Below are 24,464 nucleotides of genomic sequence, written 5' to 3'. Positions count from 1 at the left end.
CTTCCTTTTTCAAAAGGTGAAGACGATGGAATACAGTCTTTTGAGGAACAATTGAGGGTGGTGGAAACTTGAACCTGATTGCATATCCATTTTGCACAATATTCAGCACCCATGCGTCGTTTGTGATGTTTTTCCACTCCTCCAGGTAAAAATGCACACTTCCCCCCCACCGGAGTGGTCAACGGGCTCAGGGGAAGCAAACACTCACTGCTTTTGCTGTTGCTGCTTGTTTCCAGGAGCAGACTGTCTGGAAATTCCGCCTCTTCCTCTACCAGGACGACGCTGGGAGAACTGAGATCTTCCTTGATTTTGTTGTGAAGACCATTGAGGGGTTTGAACCCTCTGCTGGCTCTGTCTCCGATCATAAGGACGGTATTTTTTCTTAAAATTGTCCTTTCTCTTTTCGAGACCTACAGCTCTCACAGTATCCAACTCTGTCTTCATTTCTGACATCTCGTCGTCAGCATGAGACCCAAAGAGCGTTTTCCCATTAAAAGGCAGGTTTAGAATGCGTTGCTGGGCTTCAGGTTTGAGTCCCGTAAGTCTTAGCCAAGCTGAACGCCTCGCACAAAGACCATGAGCATAGCCATGCGTGGATAGATCGGAAGCATCCGCAGCTGCGCTAATCACCTGATTAGACACTAGCCCACCTTCATGAAGTATTTCCAAGAAGTCATTCTTGTCTTCTTTGGGAAGTTTTTCTGCGAATCTGGATAAGGAATCCCAAAGAGAACGGTCATAGCGACCCAATAAAGCGGAGGAGCTGGCAACCTTCATGTAGGAAGCAGAAGTGGCACACATCTTCTTTCCTACCGAATCCAAAGTCTTGCTATCCTTGTCTGGGGGAACAGACGAGGACGTTGATCCATTCTGATTTTTACGTGCCGCTGAGACGATGACCGAATCAGGTTGCGGCTCCGCTCTTAAAAATAACGGGTCAATGTCCGGAGCCCTGTACTTCTTTGCGATCCGTGAGGGGACCGCTCCCAAAGAAGCCGGTGTTAAGAACTTATGTTCGGCAGGTTCCAAAAGACCTGGAACCAGAGGAAGTAAAGGTCTCGATGATAATCTCTGATGCAAAGTTTCGAAGATAACTGTAGTCTTCGCAGTAGAGACAGGCATCTCTATATTGAGTTTCGCTGCTCCCTGGCAAAGAACCTCATTGAAAGTGATTACGTCATCAATCGGCGATATCCTGCTCGGAGGAGTCGAAGATAACGTAGGCGAGTAATATCTCTTCGAATTCGTAGATCTTGTAGAGGATCTCGTATCACGTTTCTTGGATCGGTGATGTGAGGACCTCGGAGAAGGCGTCCGCCTTCTCACGGAAGGAGACTTCCTCTGCGGAGTACGTTGTCGCCTTTCAGGAGACTGGATCACTCGAAGAAGAGGTGACCTTGATCTTGACACGGTTCTTTTCGACTCTGGCGACCTGGACCAAGACTTTGGAAGATTGATTCTCCTAATCTTCCAGTCTCTAAGTTCTCCCAACCATCGAGGAGATATGTTAGCTCCTGTAGGTGATGGAGCTCTTGAAGGCTCTGGAGAGATCTGAACTATATTCAGGTCAGGGGATGAAGAACTCCCAGAAACAGCCACAGAAACCTCAGATCGGCCTTTAGAAACCGTTCTAGGTCGTTTAGCTGCAGGCGACGTGGAACGTGGCCTTTTCGACGTTGATTTTTCCCGAGACGATCTTCTCGGCGGCGACCTCCTCGACGGCGATCTCCTCGGCGGCGGCGACCTCCTCGGCGGCGGCGTCCTCCTCGGCGGAGTCGTCCTCCTCGGCGGCGTCGTCCTCCTCGGCGGCGTCGTCCTCCTCGGCGGAGCCGTCGACGTCCTCGGCGTCGACCTTCCCGACGTCGAGGGTCTCTTGGGTGATGGAGTCAGGCGCTTCGACGACGAAGTTTTTCTAGGCGTCGTGTGCCTCGACTGATCAGGGCTCTTCGACGTCGAAGCCGCCAATTCCCGGTTCGACGTCGATGTCATAGCGCCTCTTGACGGCGGCCTTGACTGACTTTTTGAGCCTCTCGACGGCGAACGGCGACGTCGATGAGACGACGACGAGTCCCGTCCTCTCGTAGTCGTAGGGGAGCCAGACTTGGATCGCCTACGCTCATGGCGTCTCTCACCTCTCATCGACGGCGAATCCTTCTTCGACGGCGACCTCGACGGAAGACGTGACGCTGATTTCGACGATTTCGAACATACCGGAACTCTAGAAGAAGATCTGTCCCTCGAACTCGACGGGGAACGATGTTTTCTCTTCTCCCCTCTTCCCTTATGTTCTTTCCGCTGAGGAGAAGGTTTCCTGGAGTGAAGTTCTTCTCTTCCACTCACGGTTTCACCTCTGTCATGCAGGAACTGAAGCCTGCTCTTCTCCCTCTCTCTTAAAGTTCTGTTTGATAACTTGCTGCAATGGTAGCAAAGCTCTGGCTTGTGTGTGGATGGAAGACAAGCCACACAGACCGAATGAGGGTCTGTTTTAGACATTTTTTTTCCACAGGCCGGACACTTATTAAATCAGGCAGGCATTTTGACTGGAAAAAAAGGTCAAAAAACCACAAAAATTGTAGAATTAGTCAGGAAAAGACTAAAGATGTCGAGTAATGACAAAAAATTGAAAGAACTACCAGAAAAAAGTGAAAAAGAATCACCAACTGGCGAGCTCAATGCTCCAGGATCCTCACAGAAGGAGCCGGAAAAAAGAACTGACCTAACTGTCACCTGTGGTGCATGATGGGAGCCTGGAGGTTCCTGGAGGTCTTAAAGGCACGGCGCCAGTTTTTTCCTATTGTTACAATGCAGCCTATCTAGGCTAAAGCTGCCTCTATGGTCCTGCCTGTTTTACCTTTGAAAATAAAGGTGGTGTGTTTCAAAGACAACAAAGGCAGTGCTTTCTTCTTTGCATTTTCATATAATGTCATTTATATGTCTTTATTTTACAAATGTAAAGATTTGTTTCAGGCTTTTGGGGGCAGTCTTTTGAGCCTAGTATGGTTATTTTAGGCTGCATATGTATAATGCATATTATCTAGATATATATATAGTATTATATGTGTATTTATATGTATGTATATATATATATATGTAGATATATGCATATTATTGGCTATTGCTCCGGGGTCCCGCACGAGGGCGGGACTATTCAGTGCTTATGACTATTGATGAGTATCCCCTGGAAGAGAACAGCTGGCTTCACATGCAAAAAGAGTTTAGCCTAAGACTGCTTTGTCCATGCTAGGGTAGCTGGTCTAGAAGGTTGACTTACAATCAATCACCATAAGGGTTGTTTGGACTGATACAAGGTGATCACTAGAACTAGTGAGCATCATATATCAGGCCAACTTCTCACAAAAAATTGTATGGCACTTGCGATCCATCTTGATATTCTCGGTTTGGAGAGCGGGAAACCTTTCCTTGGCGCACTGCCTGCAACAAATAATAGAGACATCGAGAAAAAAACTTGTGGAAACCTGTGGAAATAAAAGTTTAGGCAACGCCTGACATCCAACGAGTGAAGAGCCCTCTCGGCAGTTGTTGATGGATTCGGGAAAAAAGTCTTCAGTACCACAGGTTTGTTCAGGTGGAAATCTGATGAAACCTTGGGTATGAATTTCGGATTTGTACAGAGAATTCCATCTGTTTTAAATTGCAAGAAGGGCTCCTCTATAACAAAAGCCTGAATTTTGCTTACCCGTCTTGCTGAGATCAGGGCCAGAAGTAAAGCCAATTTCCATGACAGGAACTTATTCTCCGCTGAGTGAATTGGTTCGAAAGGAGGTTTCATCTTTTGCGAAAGAACAGTATTCAACTGCCAGGCCAGAGGTGGAGGCCTTATAGGAGGAAAAACTAGAAACAGTCCTTTGAGGAACTCTGATGATTTTAGAAGACCACAAAGGTGGAGAGGAAAGTGATCTTCTGTAGCGGTAAAATGGCTGCTAGGTGAACCTTTGAGTTACGTGCCAAACCTGATTTCGTTAGCTGTAAACGGTAAGGTAAGACCAGCTCTGGAGAGGACGACAGCGGATGTATACCAGCTTGATGGCACCAGATGAAGAAACTCTTCCATTTGAGGTGGTACGTTTTGTTGGTACTGTCCGCCCTTGCTCTGGCTTCGATATCTCGACTGTCCCCAGAAATGTTGAAATGCTGGAACTCATTGAATTCAGGAGCCATACCGATAAATTTAGGTTCCTGGGAACCGGGTGTAGGATCTGCCCCTGGTTCATAGTTATAAGATTGGGCAATACTGGAAGTTGGAAGTGCGATGGAAGCAGCAGTTCTGTGTACCAGTGTTGACGTGGCCATGCTGGAGCAATGAGGATTAGTTTGTATGGCTCGAACTTAATCTTCCTCAAGGCTCTTGGGAGAAGAGGAATGAGGGGAAAGCATCAGCAATGATGCCGGACCATGCAATTGAAAAGGCATTCCCACAGGACCCCATGTTGGGGATGACAAATTACATAGTACCTTTATTTGCGATTCTGGGGAGTTGCGAACAGGTCCAGTTCTGGTGTGCCCCAGCGTAGGAAGATGTTGTGCAGGGTTTGCTGGTGCAGTTCCCATACGCGGCACGCCGACTTGAGCCTGCGGAGTGGGTCTGCAATCCTGTTCAGACGTCCTGGAACGTGTTCCGCTCTGAGGCAGATGCTGTGAACTATAGCCCATTCCCAAAACTTCTGTGCTTCCCTGGAAAGCTGGCTAGATCTTGCACCGCCCTGCCTGTTAATATAATGAATTATTGTGGTATTGTCCGTTTTGACGAGCACTGACTTATGCTGAATCCTGGGAAGAAAAGCCTGGAGGGCTAGATGTACTGCTTTTAATTCCAATAGATTTATGTGGGTTTGACTTGGAGCCCGATGCCATTCGCCCTTCACTTGAAGCTCTTGGAGATAAGCAGCCCATCCCTCCAGTGATGCATCTGTGGTAATCACGAAGGGTGCTGCTATGTGTCGGACAGACAGCCCTGCTGACAGATGAGTTTTGTCTTCCCACCACTTCAATGCCTCGAATATGCGTAGAGTTATCTTGATGTCGAACAAGCCTTTGGACTGTGGCAATGCTTGTCCAGTTCCTCCTGCATGGGTAGCATTTTGAGGTGACAGAATGAGACCAGGGGTATGAATGAAAACATTCTGACAAGAGACTTTTACAGTCGGTTTTAAAGATTTTTTTCTTTTGATGGATTTTGTGAGCATAAGAAGCCAGTGTTGGCGTTCCTCCGCAGGATGAGACTTTAAGCACACTGTGTCTAACTTGGCTCCTAGAAAGACAATCATTTGCGATGGGCTCTGTCTGGATTTTCGAAGATTAAGAGAGAGACCCAGTCGTCGGAAGATAATGTACAGGTCTTTGGAGACACTCGTGCTGCTGATTTGGAAGGTGCCTTTATCAGCCAGTCATCCAGATATGGAAGACTTGATGTGGACGTTGCCTGAGAAAAAGTGCAACTGGAGCAAGGCACTTCGTAAAAATTATGGGAGCAGATTTGAGTCCGAAGGAGGTCATTTTGAACTGGAAATGGCATCCGGACGCCAAAAACCTCTGCCATTTCCTGTGCCTTGGGTGAATGGGTATGTGGTAATAAGAATCTTGGAGGTTTAATGAGGTCATGAAATCAGACTGGTTAAGGAGTTTCAGAACCCCTAGCAATGTGATCATCCGAAACAAGTTTTTTTCAGGTCGACATTGAGGCGTCTGAGGTCCAAAATTGGTTCTTACTGCCTTAGCTTCTTTCTGATTAAGAACAGGAGTAGAAACCTCTGCCCCTGTGGGCAACCGGCACTTTCTCGACTGCTCCTTTCGGGAGCATGGCTTTGACCTCTTGTTGAAGTGCTTTGAGATGCCTTTGGTTGAAGGGTCGTGGTGGCATTGAAGGCTGTTTTTGGATAAATTCCAGTGTATGTCCAATTTGCACAAGGCGAAGAACCCACCGGTCTGTGGTAATGGTTTTCCATTGGTGAAGGGGACTGGAAATTTTGATTGCAAGATACAAGGTTTCTGATGAGAGAAATTGAGGAGAATAGTGTGTGGGAATTGGAGCCGGAGTCTGTACCGTATCATTGCAGACGGCCAACATCCTTGCCCACCCATGCTGATTTTACCCTGTTTGATATGACATATCAAGACTGAGGAGGCGGTCATTGGAACTGGGAACTGTAAGATTGAGTATTTGAGGAGTATGCTGGGTAATGGTTTTGTTGATACCCTACAGGGACTCTGCCCTTTCCCTTGATAAGGAGTTTTGTCGAGCTCGACGTCCCAAAAGACTTGGCGGTCTCCGTATATGCCTTTATTGTTTTAAGGGCTTCCTCCACCTGGCTTTCAAAGAGGTCCTCTACATCATACAGTAGGTCCAAGATCTTGTTCTGAACCTCCGTCCAGAATGGGTTGGATTTAAGCCATCCTTGCCTTCTCAGGACTGCTGCACCTGCCAACTGCCTGAAACCAGTGAAGTGGACCTTCCATGGCAGAATCTATACTTTCATTAGATGCTCTTTTGCCCTCATGCAGGATCTTCTTAGCTTCCCCCATAGCACCCTCTGGTAGTTGGTCTTGATAGGGGCTTTATCGGACCACATCAGTCGATCATAGCACCCTAAGATAGTCAGAAAATTTGCAGCTTTAACTGTTAACGCTGAGAAACTAAGAGAAACGCTTCCTGATTGAATCTAAACACATGCCATCCCCGTCAGGAGAACCCGAAAGAGAGGCTGCTGGATTCTTCGAGCGAGAGATAGATTTGTATCAGTGAGCAACCCAAAATACCCTTGAGGGCTTGGGTGAATATATAGAAAGGTAAGGAGTGCCATCAAGGGAATTTTTTGGGAAAATTATTTAGTAGTAATTTAGGCAAAGTTGTAAGGACAATTCAATGGTCCTATAGTTAAGTCAATCTCAAATATAAATTAATAACAACTACATATAGAGTACAAACTTTTACATAACAAAGGAAACTACACAAAAAGAACACTAAGACAGGTGTATAGAAAAATATTGAATTTATCGTATGAATAAAATGGTAATCAATTAGAAATACAAATATATATGCACATTCTTCCGAGCGGCGCTGAGCAGCTTGCATAACCACAGAATACGGTTTTGGGTGTCCTGCATTCTCCATAGCCTTTTATTTTTTGTCATGACGTGGGAGCACTACTGGTATAGAAGCTGGGGTCTTCATGATTCCAATACCATCCTCCCAGATGTAATCAATAATTGGTATAGCCCTGACAGACTATCGAAACAGTTCTTTAAAGTCATAAAGGAAACAGTCAGACTGTTTTGAGGGAAAAGATCTTTTTGCTACACGTTCCAAAAGGTTATGAAACCCTTCTATGACCTCTGGCGGAGAATCTACAGAAGGAGGTGTTGGTTAAGCAGGCAAGAAAATCGAATACTTAAACCACTCAGTGCTGGGAAGTTCTCAATCTTCCCTCTCTTCATCCGAAGAGATTACTTCCTGGCGAGAAATAGACTGGAGTATTAGGAACGGACAACCTCGTAGGAGTGGAGCGCTGAACAGGTGACCCCATTGGAGGTGTAGAATCAGCAATAGGTCCTGCAGTTGGGAATCGCCTGCGGTAATCTCCCAGCATAAACTGAAGATCAGTGAGCAAGGCAGACGGCATTGTGACCATGTCCTGCTGATAGTCTCCGGACGGTGGTGTCTTAGTTGACGACTACTTTCTCGTCAACTGTTACATCCTCACCGGCACCGATTTCTCAGCTGACGAGGATGATGAAGATGATGACAACAGTCTCCTCGACTTGAGACTTCTCCTTCGTTGGTCTAGTTTTTAAAAGAGAAAAACAAAATCTTAGTCGACAACAGAGGGATGGTTGACGAAATCGGGGAACGAGTGTCCGACGGTGGAGAAGTCGTCGACGGTGAGAGGGCCATGGAGAAAGATGACGCTGTCCCCGAGGTGCATCCCCTTCTTGAGGGAGTTGACAGACCCTTCCTAGATGGCAGAGAGCTCAACGACCGCTCTGAGGAAGGGTTTTAGAATGTCAATTTTAGCCCTGCAGGTGGGGTTTTGGGCTCTGATACCGTCTTTGATGGTTGTTCTCTCCTGTGAGACCCTTTCCTGCTCTCTGAAGAAACATCTTGAGAGAATGTCTTAGCACATTGGGTTCTTTATCCAAGTGCAATTAATCATTTTCCCTTTTGAAGGAAATGCTTGAGGTGGTAGACTGCTCACTCTGACAGAGGATCAGACCTGATTTTCATCTTCTGGAGCCAAATGAGAAGCCGTCCCTCGTGGTCTCTGGGAGTATTGTTTGAAAAAGTGTGACAAATTTTACAGTCTGATGCCTTATGGGCTGGATATAAACAGTAAAGGCACTCCTTTTGAGAGTCTAACACATATAGCCTCGTCTTTAAATAGGCGGCACACTCTGAAGAGAGGGATAAGTTACTTACCTGTAATCCTAGTTGTCTTCCAGGGGTATCCTCATCAAAGTCATAAGCACTGAATATTCCCGCCCATGTGCGGGACCCCAGGAAACAATATAAAAATATATATGTAAAAACACATATCTCGCTCCACATATATGTACGTACATATATTATTTTTCTCACATCAATGCAGCTCCAAAACTGAGGCTAAAACAATGTAAACACATGTACAGCAATTGGTAAGGAAACAAAAAAAACACATTAGGTCAAATATCCCTTGAACTTTGTGTTTTAATGAGTAAAACCACTCATAAATCGTGAAAATTGCTTATAAATAGACATTGTTAGCCCTCAGGCTGCATTGTAAAGCAATAGCATAGAAAATTAGACCATTTTCAACAAAAACTGGCACCGTGCCTTTAAGGCAGCCATGACCCCAGGCATCCCATCATGCCTCCGGGGTGACAGTTAGGTCAGTTGTTCTTTGAATAACCCTGAAGACAGGGCTCAACCATAAGATCGTAATAGTACTGAATCTCATTTACCTGGGGAGGCGGGTGGGCTGCTTATGACTTTGATGAGGATACCCCTGGAAGAGAACTAGGATTACAGGTAAGTAACTTATCCTTCTCTTCCAGGGGATCCTCTTCAATAGTCATAAGCACTGAATAGAATAGCAAGCCCATCAACCACCTGCAAGTAAATGAGAAGTTCATGACCCAACCAAATCATAACAGCCAGTAACTCAGCTGTTAAAGAGATTCCTCAGGGAGGCCTGGCCCACCTGGGTATCTGCTCTCGTGTCAGAATCTAGACAGTAATGTCTGGTAAATGTATGGACAGACCTCCAGGTCACCGCTTTACAAATCTCAGACATGGGCACATTATGCAGGTAAGCTGCCGTGGCAGCTCTACCTCTAGTGGAATGCACTTTAGGGGTAAACCCCAGAGGTTTTTGTGCCAATTGGTAAGCAAGTTTGATACACGAAACAATCCATCTGGAAATGGAACGTTTCAATGCTGCATTACCAGTTCTGATAATAAATAACTGATCAGAATGCCGAATAGACTTTGACCTGTCCAGATAAAACTTTAAAACCCTTTTCAGGTCCAAAGAGTGAAAAGCCCTCTCAGCTGGAGTAGAGGGATTGGGAAAGAAAGTGGGCAGTGAGATAGACTGATTGACATGAAAATCTGACACCACTTTTGGCAGGAAAGAAGGGTGCATTCTCAGCACTACTCTATTCAAATGAAACACTGTATATGGTCCCTTGGTACAGAGAGCCTGAATCTCGCTCACCCTACGGGCTGACGTAATTGCTACCAAAAAAGCTGCTTTCCAGGAAATATGCTGTAAAGTAGCTTTATGAATGGGCTCAAAAGGAGGGCCGATCAACTTTGATAGTACTAGGTTCAGCTCCCAGGGAGGAGAAGGACGACGTACAGGAGGTACACCTTTTTCAGACCCTGCAGGAAATCTTTTACCGCTGGCAACTGGAAAAAAGAGGTTTGTGAAGGTGATCGCCTATAAGCAGTTATAGCGGCTAAATGCACCTTAATGGAATTAAATTTCAACCCTGCTTTCGCCAGGTACAACAAGTAGGGAAGAACCGCTTCTTCCTGACCCTTCACCGGATTATGACCATTCTGCATGCACCACATATAGAACCTCTTCCACTTGCATGCGTAAGAGTGTCTTGTGGAAGGACGTTGTACTTCTCTCAGAATGGACATGCAGTCTTGTGGCAGTCCTAGATGGCCGTATTGAATGACCTCAGGAGCCATGCTGCCAAGTTCAGTGACGGAAGGTTGGGATTGTGAATCCTCCCGTTCATCTTCGATAACAAGTCCGGCCTGCATGGAAGCCTCTTGTGAGGAGACACTGACAGGTGAAGTAGGTCCGTGTACCACCATTGTCTCGGCCAGTCGGGGGCAATCAGGATCATTGTTGTGCACGAGTGGTTCAGCTTACTCACCATCTTCGGGATCAGCGGAAGGGGTGGAAAAGCGTACACAAATTCCCCTGACAAGTCGATCAAAAGAGCATTCCCACTCGTTCCTGGTCGGTAGAACCTTGAGGCGAAGCTTGGGCATTTGCTGTTTACGTCGTCCGCGAAGAGATCTATGGAAGGACGACCCCAAGACTGGAAAATCTCACCTAACACTTCGTCGTTGAGAACCCAGTCCTCTCTGTCTTCAAAGTGTCGACTTAGCGTGTCCGCCCTCACGTTCTGCTCTCCTGGGAAGTGGACTGCTTGAACAGACAACTTGCGAGCCAGAAGCCAATGCCAGATGCACTGAACTTCCAGTGATAGAGTCCTCGAGCGTGTTCCTCCCTGCTTGTTCAAATAGTACATCATGGTGGTGTTGTCTGTTTGTACTAGAACCATTTCCTCCCAAGCGAGGGAAGGAACGCTTTGAGAGCCAGGTGGACTGCTCTCAATTCCAGCAAGTTGATGTGGTAGGTGCTTTCTTTGGACGACCACAGACCCTGCACTTGGAGAGGAGCCATGTGCGCCCCCCCAGCCTTGTAAAGACGCGTCTGTGATGATCGTTTGTGCAGGTGGAGGTTGATGGAAGAGAACTCCCACCTGCATGTTCTGCTCCTTTGTCCACCACGGGATGGAAGTTCGAGCCACCTCTGACAAAGTGATCTGATCATCCCAGCGGTCTGATTGCTCGTCCCATTTGTCCTCCAGATCCTGCTGAAGAGGACGCATCCGAAGTCTGGCGTTCGGTACTAAGAAGCTGCATGAAGCCATCGGCCCTAAGAGGGAGGCTATCTTTCGCACTTTGAGCCCTGTTGCGAAGAACCTGCTGGCACTTGAGCGTTATCGAAAACTGTCTCTCCTCCGAAGGAAACACTTTACCTACCTCGGAGTCTAGCAGGGCTCCTAGGAAGTGAATCTTCTGAGTGGGTTGGGAGACAGACTTGCTGTAGTTGACATGCAGGCCTAGACGCTGACAGAGTTCTATGCATGTCTGGAATTGATTCCTTACGTTGTCTGGAGAAGGACCTTTTAACAGCCAATCGTTTAGGTATGGGTATACGAAGACCTCCTGCGGCGTAGAGCTGCCGCCAACACTGCGACACACTTCGTGAACACCCTGGGGGCCGACTTCAACCCAAACGGTAGGACTTTCAACTGGTAGTGAGAGGTCCCCACCCGGAATTGAAGGAATCTCCTGTGATCGGGCCGTATCGGGACATGAAAGTACGCATCTTGAAGGTCCAGCGAACACATCCAATCCCCCTTGCTGAGATGTGGATATATTTGGTGAAGCGCCAACATGCAAAAGTTTTCTTTTCTGACATATAGATTGAGAGCTCTCAAGTCCAGAATGGGCCTGTATTCCACCTTTTGGCCCTTTTTTCTGACCAGAAAATACCTCGAATAGACTACTTTCCCCCTTTGAGCCACCGGCACCCTCTCGATGGCTGATTTTTTGAGGAGTGTCGCTACTTCCTTCTTTAGCATTTGTAGCTGGTGGCTTGACGTTGGCATCGAAAGAACGAGTGGAGGTAGACTATGAAAACGAAGACAGTACCAATTCTGCAGCGTAGACAACTTCCAATGATCTTTTGTAATGGCCTGTCACTCTGTCCTGTGATGTGCAATGCTTTCCCCCACTGGAGTGGACAACGGCCCTGGGGGAAGTGAAGACTCATTGCTTCTGCTGAGGCTTATTGAAGCTGTTGCCTTGGCGCTGATTCCGGTTTCCTTTAGAATTGCGCTTGCCTTTATATTGCGATTTGTGTTGTCCTTGCTCTTCTGGCCCTTCTTCCAGTGAGGCGTTTGAACCCTCTGCTTCGAAGAGCCCTTGTTGTCAGAACGGAACTTCTTCCGGAATTCCTTTTTCTTTTCGAGCCCCACGGCTTTAAGGGTGTCTAACTTCATTTTCATCCGTTGCATCTCCTCATCAGCACTCGCCCCAAAGAGAGATGTGCCCGAAAAAGGAAGGTTTAGTATTCTGGCTTGAGCCTCGGGTTTCAATGCTGTTAGGTGCAACCACGAGGATCTCCTCGCTGTGATTCCATGCGCATAACCATGCGCCGCCAGAGTAGCTCCATCTACCGCCGCCCCTATAATCTGATTGAGGAGATTCTGATGGAGGGTAGTTAAGTCTCCAAAGTCCTTTCTATCCTCCTGAGGCAGTTTTGTAGAAAACCTCTGAAGCGAGTCCCACAGAGATCTATCGTATCTGCCCAGTAGAGCTTCCGCATTGGAGACCTTGAGGAAAGAGGCTGAGGTGTTACACACTCTTCTCCCCCATGAGTCTTGTAACTTGCTGTCCTTATCCGGCGGTACCGTGGATGAGGAGGCTACCGCATTGGATTTATTAGCCGCCGCAATGATTACCGAATTTGGAGGTGGGTCGAACTTGAGGAACAGAGGATCCTCTTCAGGAGAACGATATTTCTTGAGAACCCTCGCTGGGACTGACTTCACTGTAGCCGGAGTCAGGAAGACTTAATTCACTGGATCCATGATACCCGGGACCAAGGGCAATAAAGGTTTGGGTGCAGCTCTAGCCAGTTGTGTCAAATTTAGGAGGCCAGCCAGGGGTGGCATAATACATGCTGCAGCCCCTGGCAGCCCTGGGTACACCCATGCCCTGAGTTACAGGGTCTGATAGGGTGGCCCAGTACCAATTGGAAATGTACCTAGGGTACATGGAATCCATTTTAAAGAGAGAGCAGTAGGCCTGGGGTCCTGATTGGCAGGGTCCCAGGTCGACTATGTCCAAAACCAGCTAAAACACAGGGCAAAAAGTTGGGGGCAACCATAGTCAGGAGGTACCTTCCTACATCTTGGAACGAGAAAATATCCTCAGTTGGAGATACTCGAGTGTGGGCTGTCCGTTAGAGTCGGAGAGTTATTCCTGTGAGATCGGGTCCTTGATGAACTTGAAGAGCTATGAGTCCGCCTGGACCTAGATCTTCTACTTGAGCGCGTTCTAGAACGAGATCGCTCCCTGTGGCTAGATCTTCTCTTGCTTGAGTGTACTCTAGAACGAGACCGTTCTTTGTGGCGGGAGGTTTGATCTCGATACGCCCTCAACCGATCCGCTGTCTCCTTGTCCTTGGCCCAGTGGTGAAGAGGTCTATACCACCTTGGGGAAAGACAAACAGGAGGAGATTTCTGGGTGCGATCCTTCACTGGCGAACGTGAACGTGGGGGAGGTTGATCCGCTTGATCCTGCTGTGACCTTGTATGGGACTTGGACCTCTCCCTATCCGAAGAGCTGATCTCCCCATCTGAGAATCTGTCACTTCGAGATGCTGAGGAGGATGAGGACAGGCTCACCAGAGACCGTCTAGAGGAAGACCTCGACCGACCTCTCTCCTCCGAGACCCTTCTCCTTTTGATGGGAGGATCCTGTATCGGTGATTGTTCCACCTCCGCAGCCGATGCTGATCCTGGGGAAACCAGTTGAGACCTTAGGGCTTGAGGCTGGTCCAATGACTCACTCTCCATCTCTTGCACCACCTCCTGTGTTCTTGTAGGAGAGACATTCGCTGAATGCGAGTCGCTCCGCTCCCTGGATCACCGCAGACCAGTCGACGGTGGCTGCTTAGACGACGAACGCCGAGCAGGTAGACACTCTCGACGTCGACCGCGATCTCCTAGACGCCGATCTTCTCGACCTAGAGTGTTCCTGACTGTCCTTCGACAGAGCTTCTCGCCGTTGAAGGGTGTCTGCTCGATGACGACGGAAGCTGCTTCAACGTCGACCGCCGATGCTCTGTCGGCGAAGGAATGTGCCTCGACGCCGAATGCCACTGGACTGGCTGCGACGGAGGCTGCTTCGACGTCTAACGCCATTGACTAGGCGTCGACGTGGGCTGCTTAGACGATGTGTCGGCAGAGGCTCCCTCGACGCCGAACGACCAGGACTAGTCGTCGACGGAGGTTGTCTCGACGCCGAACGCCGGTGGTCAGGCGTCGACGGAGAAGGCCTAGATGTCACAGCATGATGATGCTGCTTCAACGCCGGTTGGCTCGCTGTCGAGCTCTTCTACTTCAACGGCGACCTACCCCTCGACGCTGCCTGTAGCGGAGGTACCTTGCTTTTCGACGCTGAAGAAGTCTTCTTCGTCGCCGTCGACTGCTTCTTCGACGCCGATCCTGACGAAGTTGAACAAGTCGGGACTTCTTTCGACGTCGACCGCACCCTCCGACTTCTCTGCTTCTTCGGAGATCTTCCTCTCTCAGAAAGTCCATAAACACGAATTCTCTCACGGTCTTTGAGAGTTCTGGATGTTAAAACCTGGCAGTGTGCACAGGTTTTCTAAGAATGAGAGTCTGGTAGGCACAGGATACACACAGAATGAGTGTCAGTCTTGGCCATCTTCCTTCCACATGAAGGGCATTTGTCAAAAAAGGAAGACATTTTGACAGAAAAATCACCTTTTTTAAGCCTAAAAAAGGTAGCAGTAACACCCTAGGTCTAAAAGACGTCGAGTGAAAGCAAAAATGGTAGAATAATAGGAATATTTTTTGACAGAAAGTCAAAAAGAAAGGGAGCTGTTTCACCAGGGTCCTGACTGAAGGAGCCGGAAAGAAAAACTGACCTGACTGTCACCCCTGAGGCATGATGGGAAGCCTAGGGTCATGGATGCCTTAAAGGCACGGTGCCAGTTTTTGTTGAAAATAGTTTCATTTTCTATGCTATTGTTTTACAATGCAGCCTGAGGGCTAACAATGTCTATTTATAAGCAATTTTCAGGATTTATGAGTGGTTTTACTCATTAAAACACAAAGTTCAAGGGATATTTGACCCCATTGTGTTTTTTGTTTCCTTACTAATTGCAGTACATGTAAATGTATTTACATTGTTTTAGCCTCAGTTTTGGAGTTGCATTGATGTGAGAAAAATATGTGAGAAAAATATGTGGAGCGAGATATATGTGTCTTTACATATATATTGTTATATTGTTTCCGGGGTCCCGCACATGCGCGGGAATATTCAGTGCTTATGACTATTGATGAGGATCCCCTGGAAGAGAACCTTTCTTGCCTTGTCTATATATATTCTTGAGGAATAAAAGATCAGTTCCATATACTTGCTGGGTTCATGTCTAGATACACTTAACTATCCATCTTACAACCTAAGCTTTGGAAATTGTTTCCCCTTTGTAGGACTTTACAACGGTAATGAACAGCTGGTCTGCCTTTCGAAAATATGTGGTCCTAAAATGTACAGCATGAGCGCGCTCTTTACGTTTATGCAGCACTCTTTTTGCTACAGAGTATGGTTGGAGTGAAAAGACTGGGAGCTCTATGGTCTGGTTAAGGTGATAAGGGGAACCACATTAGGGAGGAACTTGAGGTTTGTCCCGAGCACTATCCTGTCTATATAACCTTGTATGAAGGGTTCCTGCAGTGAGGGCCTGTAGTTCTTTAATGTGTGCGTAAGGAGGTTATCACAATGAAGAAGGTTACCTTCCAGGAAAGATAATGGAGAGGGAAAGAGGTAAGTGTTTGAATGGGGGACTACTTGAGCCTGGTAAGCACAATGTAAGGTTCCACACTGGTGCTAGTAGAACTCTGAGGAATTACTCTTTAGGCCCTTCATGCAACCCGGACTACAGAGATGCAGAAAAGCAAGAAATTTTACCTATTCTGCATGAATACAGCCATAGCAGCGAAATTAAGTTAGACTGAAGTGTAAGCTGGGCCCAACTTTTGGAGGCATACCAGGTAGCGGATAATGTTTTCTAAAGAAGGTGTTAGAGGGTCTATTTTCTTGGCAATGGAATAGTGGCAAAATTGTTTCCCCTTAGCAGCAAGGCTCGCCCGAGTGGTAGGTCTACAGCACTGATACTCGAAGTACGGCCTGGGGGCCATATGCGGCCCTCCTGACTATGTGTGGCCCCCTGGTCAACAGCAGCCGGTTACTCGACACAACAGTAATATTAAAGAACTTATATAAACAGGCAAGCATTTATTTAAAGGTTAAGTGAATTTCAAGAAAGGAAGCTAGGGTGTCTAGTACCTCTTAGGGAACAACTTCATTTTCAAAAACACATTTGCAGCTAAAGTGAAAAATTGCATAAAGTCTCTTAACAATTCAAAAAGTGTATTTCATTAACATGCAGAACCATTTCTCCTTAGTACATCAGATTATATCAGTGCATTGAGAAGTATTTTTTTATATAAATCGATGGGTTTCAAACATGAAGTTAAAAAGATTAATACTTCCCCCAACAAGACAACAATGCCAAAACTGAACCTAGAGTTAAGTCAGTTGTTATGTGCATCCTCTGGGTAGCCTGGGTTCCTATTATATAAATGAGTAAAATTATAATATATTAAAATTAAACACAATAGAGGATATTGGTAAAGCGCACATCCTGAAATCATATTTCAAGGTCTTTGTATATGTGATAATGAATAAAAAGGGAAAGAAGAAACAATTGTCTAGGATCATACTTGGCAAAGTGGGGAAGATAGGATTAATCCAAGGTTTATTGGTTTCACATTGTGCAATTCAGTCACTAGATAAATATGCTTTGCTTTCCCTATACCCACCATACAACACCACTAAGCCAACCAACCTGCCCCGACCAACACTCTTGTTGGCATCAATGCAGCTCTTGGTCACATCCCAGACAAAATATTTTGGACCCTGGGAAAATATTAGCGAACAAAGATACCAAAAAACATTTTCCCAGGGGCCACAATGTGTAGTCTTTGGCGAGCCAGAGGGCTGCATTGATACTAGCAGGATGAGAGTTCTGTTTTGTGGGTGGTTAAATGGTGCAGGATGCTTTATTTTTTCTTCTCCTTTCCTTCAGTTTGCTTGCAAATAAAAGCTCCCTCATTTACTTAACATCTTTCTGACTGTTTGAGCTCTCTGAATTAAACAGCAGCCCAGTGTTGCTGTTAACCCAGGGGAGTCATGTGCAGGTTAGGAGGGCCACAGATGGTATCACTGTTCTACAGGATGTTCATACATTCCTGTAGAAGGTCCGATAAACCAATTTCTCAAGACCTCAGGAGCCAGATCGCTAGACTGAGTTGCATTGGATCTAGGAGCCTGATTCACCTTGGTTCCTACTAAGACGGTGCAGCCTGTTGTGAAGCCTCTCACGGGGGCTGATCAACATTTCTAGTAGAGCTGAATACCAGGGCTGCATGGCTCCGGTGGGAACTAACAGGACGAGGGTCTACAATGTTTGCCCCATCTTCTGTATCACCAGATGAATGAGTGGGAGAAGCAGAAAAGCATAGCTAAATTGTATGACCAATCGATCTATAGAGCTTTGCCCATGGAGAGAGGGTGTGGATACCTGGAGAAAAGATTTGGGCATTATGCTTCCCGCGGTGGGGGGCTGGAAGATGGAGACAGTTCTTTCTGGAGTGCCCCGATGCTGCAAGTGGAGTTCCAACTTGTGGTCTGGATGCGCCCTGGTTAACAGGTCTGCTAGATTGTGGTCCACCCCTGGAAGGTACTCCCTTATTCGGTGAATGCAAACAGCCCAATGCGAGATTGTCTGAGCTAACAGGGAAAGTGAGCGCAAGTAAATGCCCCCTGCTTCAGAAGGTAAAACACAGCAGTCATGTTCCCTGTCTAGACTAGAACTACTTTGTCTCAAATAAGCAGAAGAAAGGCTTTTATGGTGAAGCTGGCCAACAGCAGCTCTAGCATTTAGGTGGTGGCTTTGCTGAGCTGGAGTCCACACGCACGGTTCTATGTTGAGGTCACGGTGAGCTCTACCCCAGGCGTAATATCTTAAGATGATGGTATTGATTCCATGAGTTGTGATGTCAGCGGCATAAATGGAACAGCAGATGGTGGTACCCCTCAGTGGGATGAAATGGAGCAAAGAACACCTTCATCACCACAAGCGTCGACGAGGCATGTTTAATGGCCGTCGACGATATCTTAATAGAGGAAATAGGCCGCACCTCTGGGAGCGTTAATGACGAGGTAGATGTAGTCGTCGTAATCTTCGTAGACATCGAACATGTCGCCGTCAACGGTGGAACAGCGTCGACGGATCTCGTAGTCGTCGACGGGCGCGTCGACAGCCTGTTTTAGATGACGAGGGCACAGCTTGGGATTGCGACGCCTGAGAACCAGGTCCCGTAGGCGTGGAAGCTTCCAAATCCCGTGGGGAGACAGATCTAGAAGCGTCTACGAGCTTCTTTCTCTTCAGAAAAAGTAGATGGCATCTCAGTCTCTGACCCACGCTTGAGAGAGGCTTTGGAATGGAAAGAAGACACGCTTTCCATGTCAGAAACAGGATCTTCGGAAGTCTTCAACTTCTGTAGCCACAGAAGGAGACGGGCCTCTCTATCCTTTAGTGTCTTTGAGGAGACGGTCCTACAAAACTTGCAGTTTTTGACTTCATGGTCCGGACAAAGTCAGTAAATACACTTACTGTAAGGATCTTCATGAAAAAGGCGAAGCTTTCCACGGGATGAACAAGGTCTATATAAAGATTTTTTAGTTATAGACATCTTTAGAGTTGAAGTAAGCAAAAGAGTTGAAGAAAACTGAGCAGAGCTCAGGGAGACTGCCTTCACACGACGTGCAGTAGAAAATCTGAGGGCTTGAGCTTCTGAGGAGAAGGTTCTAGAGGGTGCTGTTGCCTGATTAACTGGAATGTGGACTATTATAATGTCTGATATGTTACTAAAGTGAATTCTCCCTTTAAGGCTTCTATGGGCCTTTTTCCAGTTCTATGGTACTTTTAACTTTATGTGATTTATTTTATATGTACTACATTTTATATATATATATATATATATATATATATATATATATATTTTTTTTTTTTTTACTACTGTTTTATGTACTGTGGGACTCCCACTTCGACGACGGGGAATATTCAAGCATGTGAATCTATGAAAGACACCCCTAATACTGGAGAAATAAGTTTACCTTGCCGGTGGCCGCCTCTCCACCATTGTTCTTCCACAACAGCAGGCACAGGAGGCACCCAGGCTTCCAGAGTCCTCTAGCCAATCACAACTCTGCTGATAGCAGCATTGCAATTGGTCTGAATGTCGTGAATCAGCACTCAGATTGAATCTCGGGCCTGGGCATGTTCCTCACCAGGCTGTGCATTGCAGCCTGGAGAGGAACATTCACAGCGTGCATGGCAGGCCCACCCAAGATGGCCAGCCGAGCAGTTCTGCGCACTGGAATGCCTACCACTCGTCTCCTGCTCTTCAAGCAATGCAGCCCAGTCCCACCCGTACCCCACTTGGAGATCCGCCAGGGCAAAAAAAAAAAATTTATATTAACCTGGCGTTATTTTATTTTTCTTGTGGGGCGACTTTCTTTTGCCTTAGCGGAGGAGCCGCCACTAGTAGTCATGTCTATCTAACAGTGCTTGCAGAAGCAATATCTAGGAAGTAAGCCCCCTCTCGAGTCCTAAGAACAATGTTCGCAATGTGGGAAGTGGGACTACATACTGTAGGAAACAAGGTCTTCAATTTACAGGCATCTAGGCCTACAACAAACTTAATTGCTTGAAAGTATACATGCTTCAGGAATATTTAAACCCCTTTGGAATTACATTTTTAAAACTTATTATGGTTTATTAAAAGCGGAAGTATAAAATCATTCCTCAATGTAGTTTCGAGATCATGAAAATGTAGACATTATGCAGGTAACTGATCAATGTCAACTGCTTAAACTGTATGCCACCTTTATAAATGGAGTCAATTATTCTTTTGAGCAAGATCAAGCTGCAGAATTAAAAAAAAAAAACATTCAAAAAGAATGCATTTCTCAGAATGGGCCAAATACCTTACCAAAGAAATCAAAGGAAAATGGATCTCTTCCTCCAAAGAATTCCCGAAACACATCCTCTGGATTACGGAATTGGAATCCAAATTCAAATGGACTGTCATAATGACTTCCACCTGCAAACATAAGACCACATTAGTACAAAGGAAAAAAAATGTGTATTCAGCAAGGAATTTTAGAGTAACATCTTTCCTCAAGTAGCAACCAAGCCACAAGCCCAGCAAGAACAAAAAATGTACCCACAAGATTAAACATCAGGAGACCTTTGTCAAATAAACTTAGTTTACAAGTGTATTTGGATACTGATCCTGCCACTGTAGGAATCCAGAAAGGCATGTTTTGGCCTATTATGATGTATAATGATATAAATGAATTCAAAGATTTTATTTCAGTCAATTTAGGCCATAAAAACATGCATGTTAAAAAGATGAAATTCATATATGTGTCATTTACCGACCCAAGTTGACTTTTGCTTTGCAGACCCACTTGGTAAGGGATATGTTATGAATTAAATTTAGATTCACACCCAGCAAGAGGAACTAGGACTCCTAGTCAGTACTGCTTCCTTTGAGAAATCTCCAGTAATATCAATCCAGAACAGAATCCAAGCTCATTCACTCATCAAATCAATAACAGGAAATCTTACATATTATGGACATGTTACACCTTTCCTAGCATCAGGTTTCTCTTTCATTAGACATTTTGTATTAGGTCGGTTATCTCTTGTAACATGGACCACTAAAGGACAATTCATCCGAGTCTTTCCCACACTACATAAAACCACAAAATTGATTACAAATTCTTGAATCGAACACCTAGATTGCCCCACCATCTCTGTGGCAGTGTGCAAAGTACTAAAACTGTTATTAGGTACTTTCAGCCTCCTCAGCAACTGCTAACTTCGTCGTGGCACATTCAGTTTTACCCCCACCAACCGCCCCCCATCTCCTACCCTCAACACGTAGCATTCAATGTTCTGCCATCTCAATGAATACTAAACATGCAATCTATCAAACCAACAAGGATGACAGTTCCACAGGTAGTTGGCTAAATTAACTGAACTAGAATTCTTGCAAGAAAGACATTTTATGTAAACTAAGTTGGTGCTAATCCACCATGCTCAGTTATCTTTGTGCCTTTCTTGCAATGCAATATCTTGGCATTACAGCGCTTCTAAGATTTTGGCAACATCTGGGCAATGGAGAAGAACTAAAAATTCACAGTGGTGTAGAAAGGAGATATTGAATAGAAAGTTAAGATGGGCAAAGTGATGAGAAACTTTAACTAAAGCTTGTAGCTCTGTGAGGATTAATCTGTGCCCTCAGACCTTAAGAATCGGGGCTGATACGAGGGAACTCAGGGCCCGGGGGAAAGAAATCTCGAGATCATGATACAGATTATCCTAAGGGGAAAAAATCAGTACACTTCATGGCCAACACATGGCAAAATGAGAAACATTTCCCATATATTGTTAGACAACCGTGTCAGCAGATAAGAAGATAATTGCTAAGACTAAGAATCGGTGTTAACCCTTGCTATGCAAACAACGGGGTAAAGAAAGCTATGACTGGCATTAAAGGGAAATGTGTTTGCATGCTGGGTACCACTTGCGATATGTTACACATTTTATTGGACTGTCAGAAAATGTTGGATATACGGAAAGTGTTTTTATGCACAATTTTTAACAAGTATGGTATTAGAAATAGGGTACAAGCAGTACATCATTTAACTGAAATGAGAAACTTAGATATAGCTTGTGCTACGGGGAAGATTATTCAAAAAGCTAACAAAAAAACTCACCTTAAATGTGAATAGAGCTGAAAAACTAGTTAATAAATATTAACAGATATACAGTATTTTTTGCGGATCAACGAAAAGTTTTATGAATTTTAAATGTTCAAACTTTTATGATAGATTTTTTTAAAGATTTAAGATGATAAAAGTCTTTATGTAGGGAGATTTTAAATGTTTATGGACTAACAATTCCAAATAAACATTTGTTTAACTGACTTGTGCCTTTCTTGCAATGTAAATGATCCAATGTGCCACACAGAGAGGCCTGTGGTAGATTCCATCAAATAAATAATATAATTAACCTATGCAAATCTGAGCACAATACTTGAAAAAGACTTCATTGGTATAAAAATGAAGTACAGCAGGAAGTCCACAAGGAAGGTAATCATCCCTGAAAAAGGTTACTACAAAATACTGGGGCACAGACTGAGCACAGCAGGGAAACTGCATAAGTCACTAAAGTGCAAACTGAGTGGATAAAATTGGAGAAAATCCAGTCACATTAAAACATGGCATCCAAGTCTTGACAGACTATACCTCATTATGGTTATCATATTACAGAGACTGCTACCACTGAATATCAGAAATAAGCCTACAACTGAAGTAATCTTTAAAAAAAATAGGATGACCAGTCGAAATCTCTCTGGACATGTATATTACAGTAAACCCTCAGAGGAGTGCAAGGACAGTCAGGCTACTGTGTCTTTACCATGACTTCAAGGGTGATTGATAGACTTTCTGCAGGGTTAAGCAACTTGCATTTTGTGAAAGATAATCACAGTATCAGTCTATGAATGATGTGTTAAGCTAAAGAAAGATTTGCACACAAAAAGAACAATGGCATTTTGGACCAGAGACTACATTTTGATTATTAAAAAAACAAAAAATAGTTAAATCCAGTATGTTGCTCGAACATTTACTGGTATCAAGTCTGAGAACAAATACTTACCACCTCCTCCGCTTAAACCTTCTTTTCCATATTTATCATAAATATCACGTTTTTTGGCTGTAAAAGATAAGTTCTAAATTAAAATTCATGACCTCAAAATAAAGACATACTTATTTAATTCACTTTTGTAGGTATAGTTAATCCTCTGTTCGAGACTAGAATTTAACAGGCACAGTAAGTATCAGATAACTTATTGCAAGACAATCCTGAAAGAATGAAATGTTGAAGTGCACCCATGTATCACACTGAAGAAAACACTGAACGATCTGAGAATTGACTAAGGGTTAAGGGCGCTTAATGTCTTGGAAAATGTAATCAAAGTATCTTGCTGAAGAGGACAGGGAGTATTTAGAAACTCATTAGCTGGAATCCAATAAGGAGACAAGGAGTGCTGTAGTCCATGATCAAGTACAGACCTGTCTTCTCTGAACCATTTCAACCACCTTCCAACCTACTTGCCCTATTCAAGAGAGGTGTCAGAAGATAGCATCATAAGCAACTGAACACAATCGTACATGCATCCGTTTATTTCATTTTTTTTTTCTTAGCACCAACTCAAACATGTACGATGTCAAGGCTACAGACATGTGACTGCATCCTTGTACGCAAAAGTTTAAGCCAATACAAGTTGTACTGTCAAGTGAATAGTTCCTTAAGGGGGTTCACAGCATTTGAACAAACCACTGATGTATTTAGAAGACGGGCGAAAGAAGAAATGGATAGAGAGTAAGGATTAAAAGCTATAGGAAAGGGGTTGGTGCATCTAGATGATACAAAGTTCAAAATTAACCATGTTTCTAGGAGGTATTGTATTGGTAAACTGAGGGCGAGGAGAGGCTGGATGATTAAGAGACTAAGACTGGTGAGACAAAGGTCACTAGAGAAGTTTAATATCCTTTGTAAATGGAAAAGATTGAACATTAAAAGCTAGGCAAGTTTATAATGTACAGATATTTCAATGGCTCTTCAAGAGCTTGCCTGAATGGAGAGTCTAAAGGAGTCTCATTTCATAGTTCCATATGGAATATTATTTAGTGTTTGAAAAATGAAGAGAGAAAATAGGTTTTTAATTAAACAAGCAGAATTTGGACACAGTGGGTTAGCCACAGTTTTTACTGACATCTAGTATATTTGATAGCTTTTTTAGGGCTGTTGAGTATAAAGGCTTTTTAGCCAATGGACGCTGTTTTGAAAGACCAGCGGGCGTTGACTGGTCTAAGCATCTTTAGTACTGGGACTATGCAATAGTATTTATAAGCATAAACAGGGAAACGCTTCATATACCAGTCCCCATCGAACGCATAACTTTTGGAGGGAAAAACAGGACGTGGAGACTAGCGAAGCACCCGACTCGGAGCAGCCCCGGAGTCATTAAAATGGCGGCCAAGAACAATCAGCTTCGGCAGCCACGTTCGTGATCTGCATGCCGAGACCGCCTTGACCCAGAGAAGTGGCTGGACACAGCTTGCGACTGCTGCGGCCTCTGCGACCCTTTCCCGACCGGCGCTGGAGTGTACTCACCAGGTGAAGAGGTGGAGAGCGCAG

The 24,464-nt window shown here is 45.1% G+C and overlaps 1 protein-coding gene across 2 annotated transcripts in view; it reads right to left on the bottom strand.

Moving 5' to 3' along the window:
* DNAJB6 (DnaJ heat shock protein family (Hsp40) member B6) overlaps window positions 1-24,464 on the bottom strand; it is a 510,499-nt gene that overhangs the window by 386,404 nt on the left and 99,631 nt on the right. For both annotated transcript variants that reach the window (XM_086941496.1, XM_086941497.1), the window contains exons 4-5: window positions 22,920-22,976; window positions 20,182-20,292 (exon numbers count right to left, since the gene is read on the bottom strand). In XM_086941496.1, the coding sequence (XP_086797622.1) occupies window positions 20,182-20,292; window positions 22,920-22,976 (168 nt within the window). The remainder of the gene's footprint in view (window positions 1-20,181; window positions 20,293-22,919; window positions 22,977-24,464) is intronic.

The sequence above is a fragment of the Lissotriton vulgaris genome, chromosome 10, assembly GCF_964263255.1.
Source record: "Lissotriton vulgaris chromosome 10, aLisVul1.2, whole genome shotgun sequence".
NCBI lineage: Eukaryota > Metazoa > Chordata > Amphibia > Caudata > Salamandridae > Lissotriton > Lissotriton vulgaris.
This window is presented reverse-complemented; position numbering and strand designations above follow the sequence as displayed.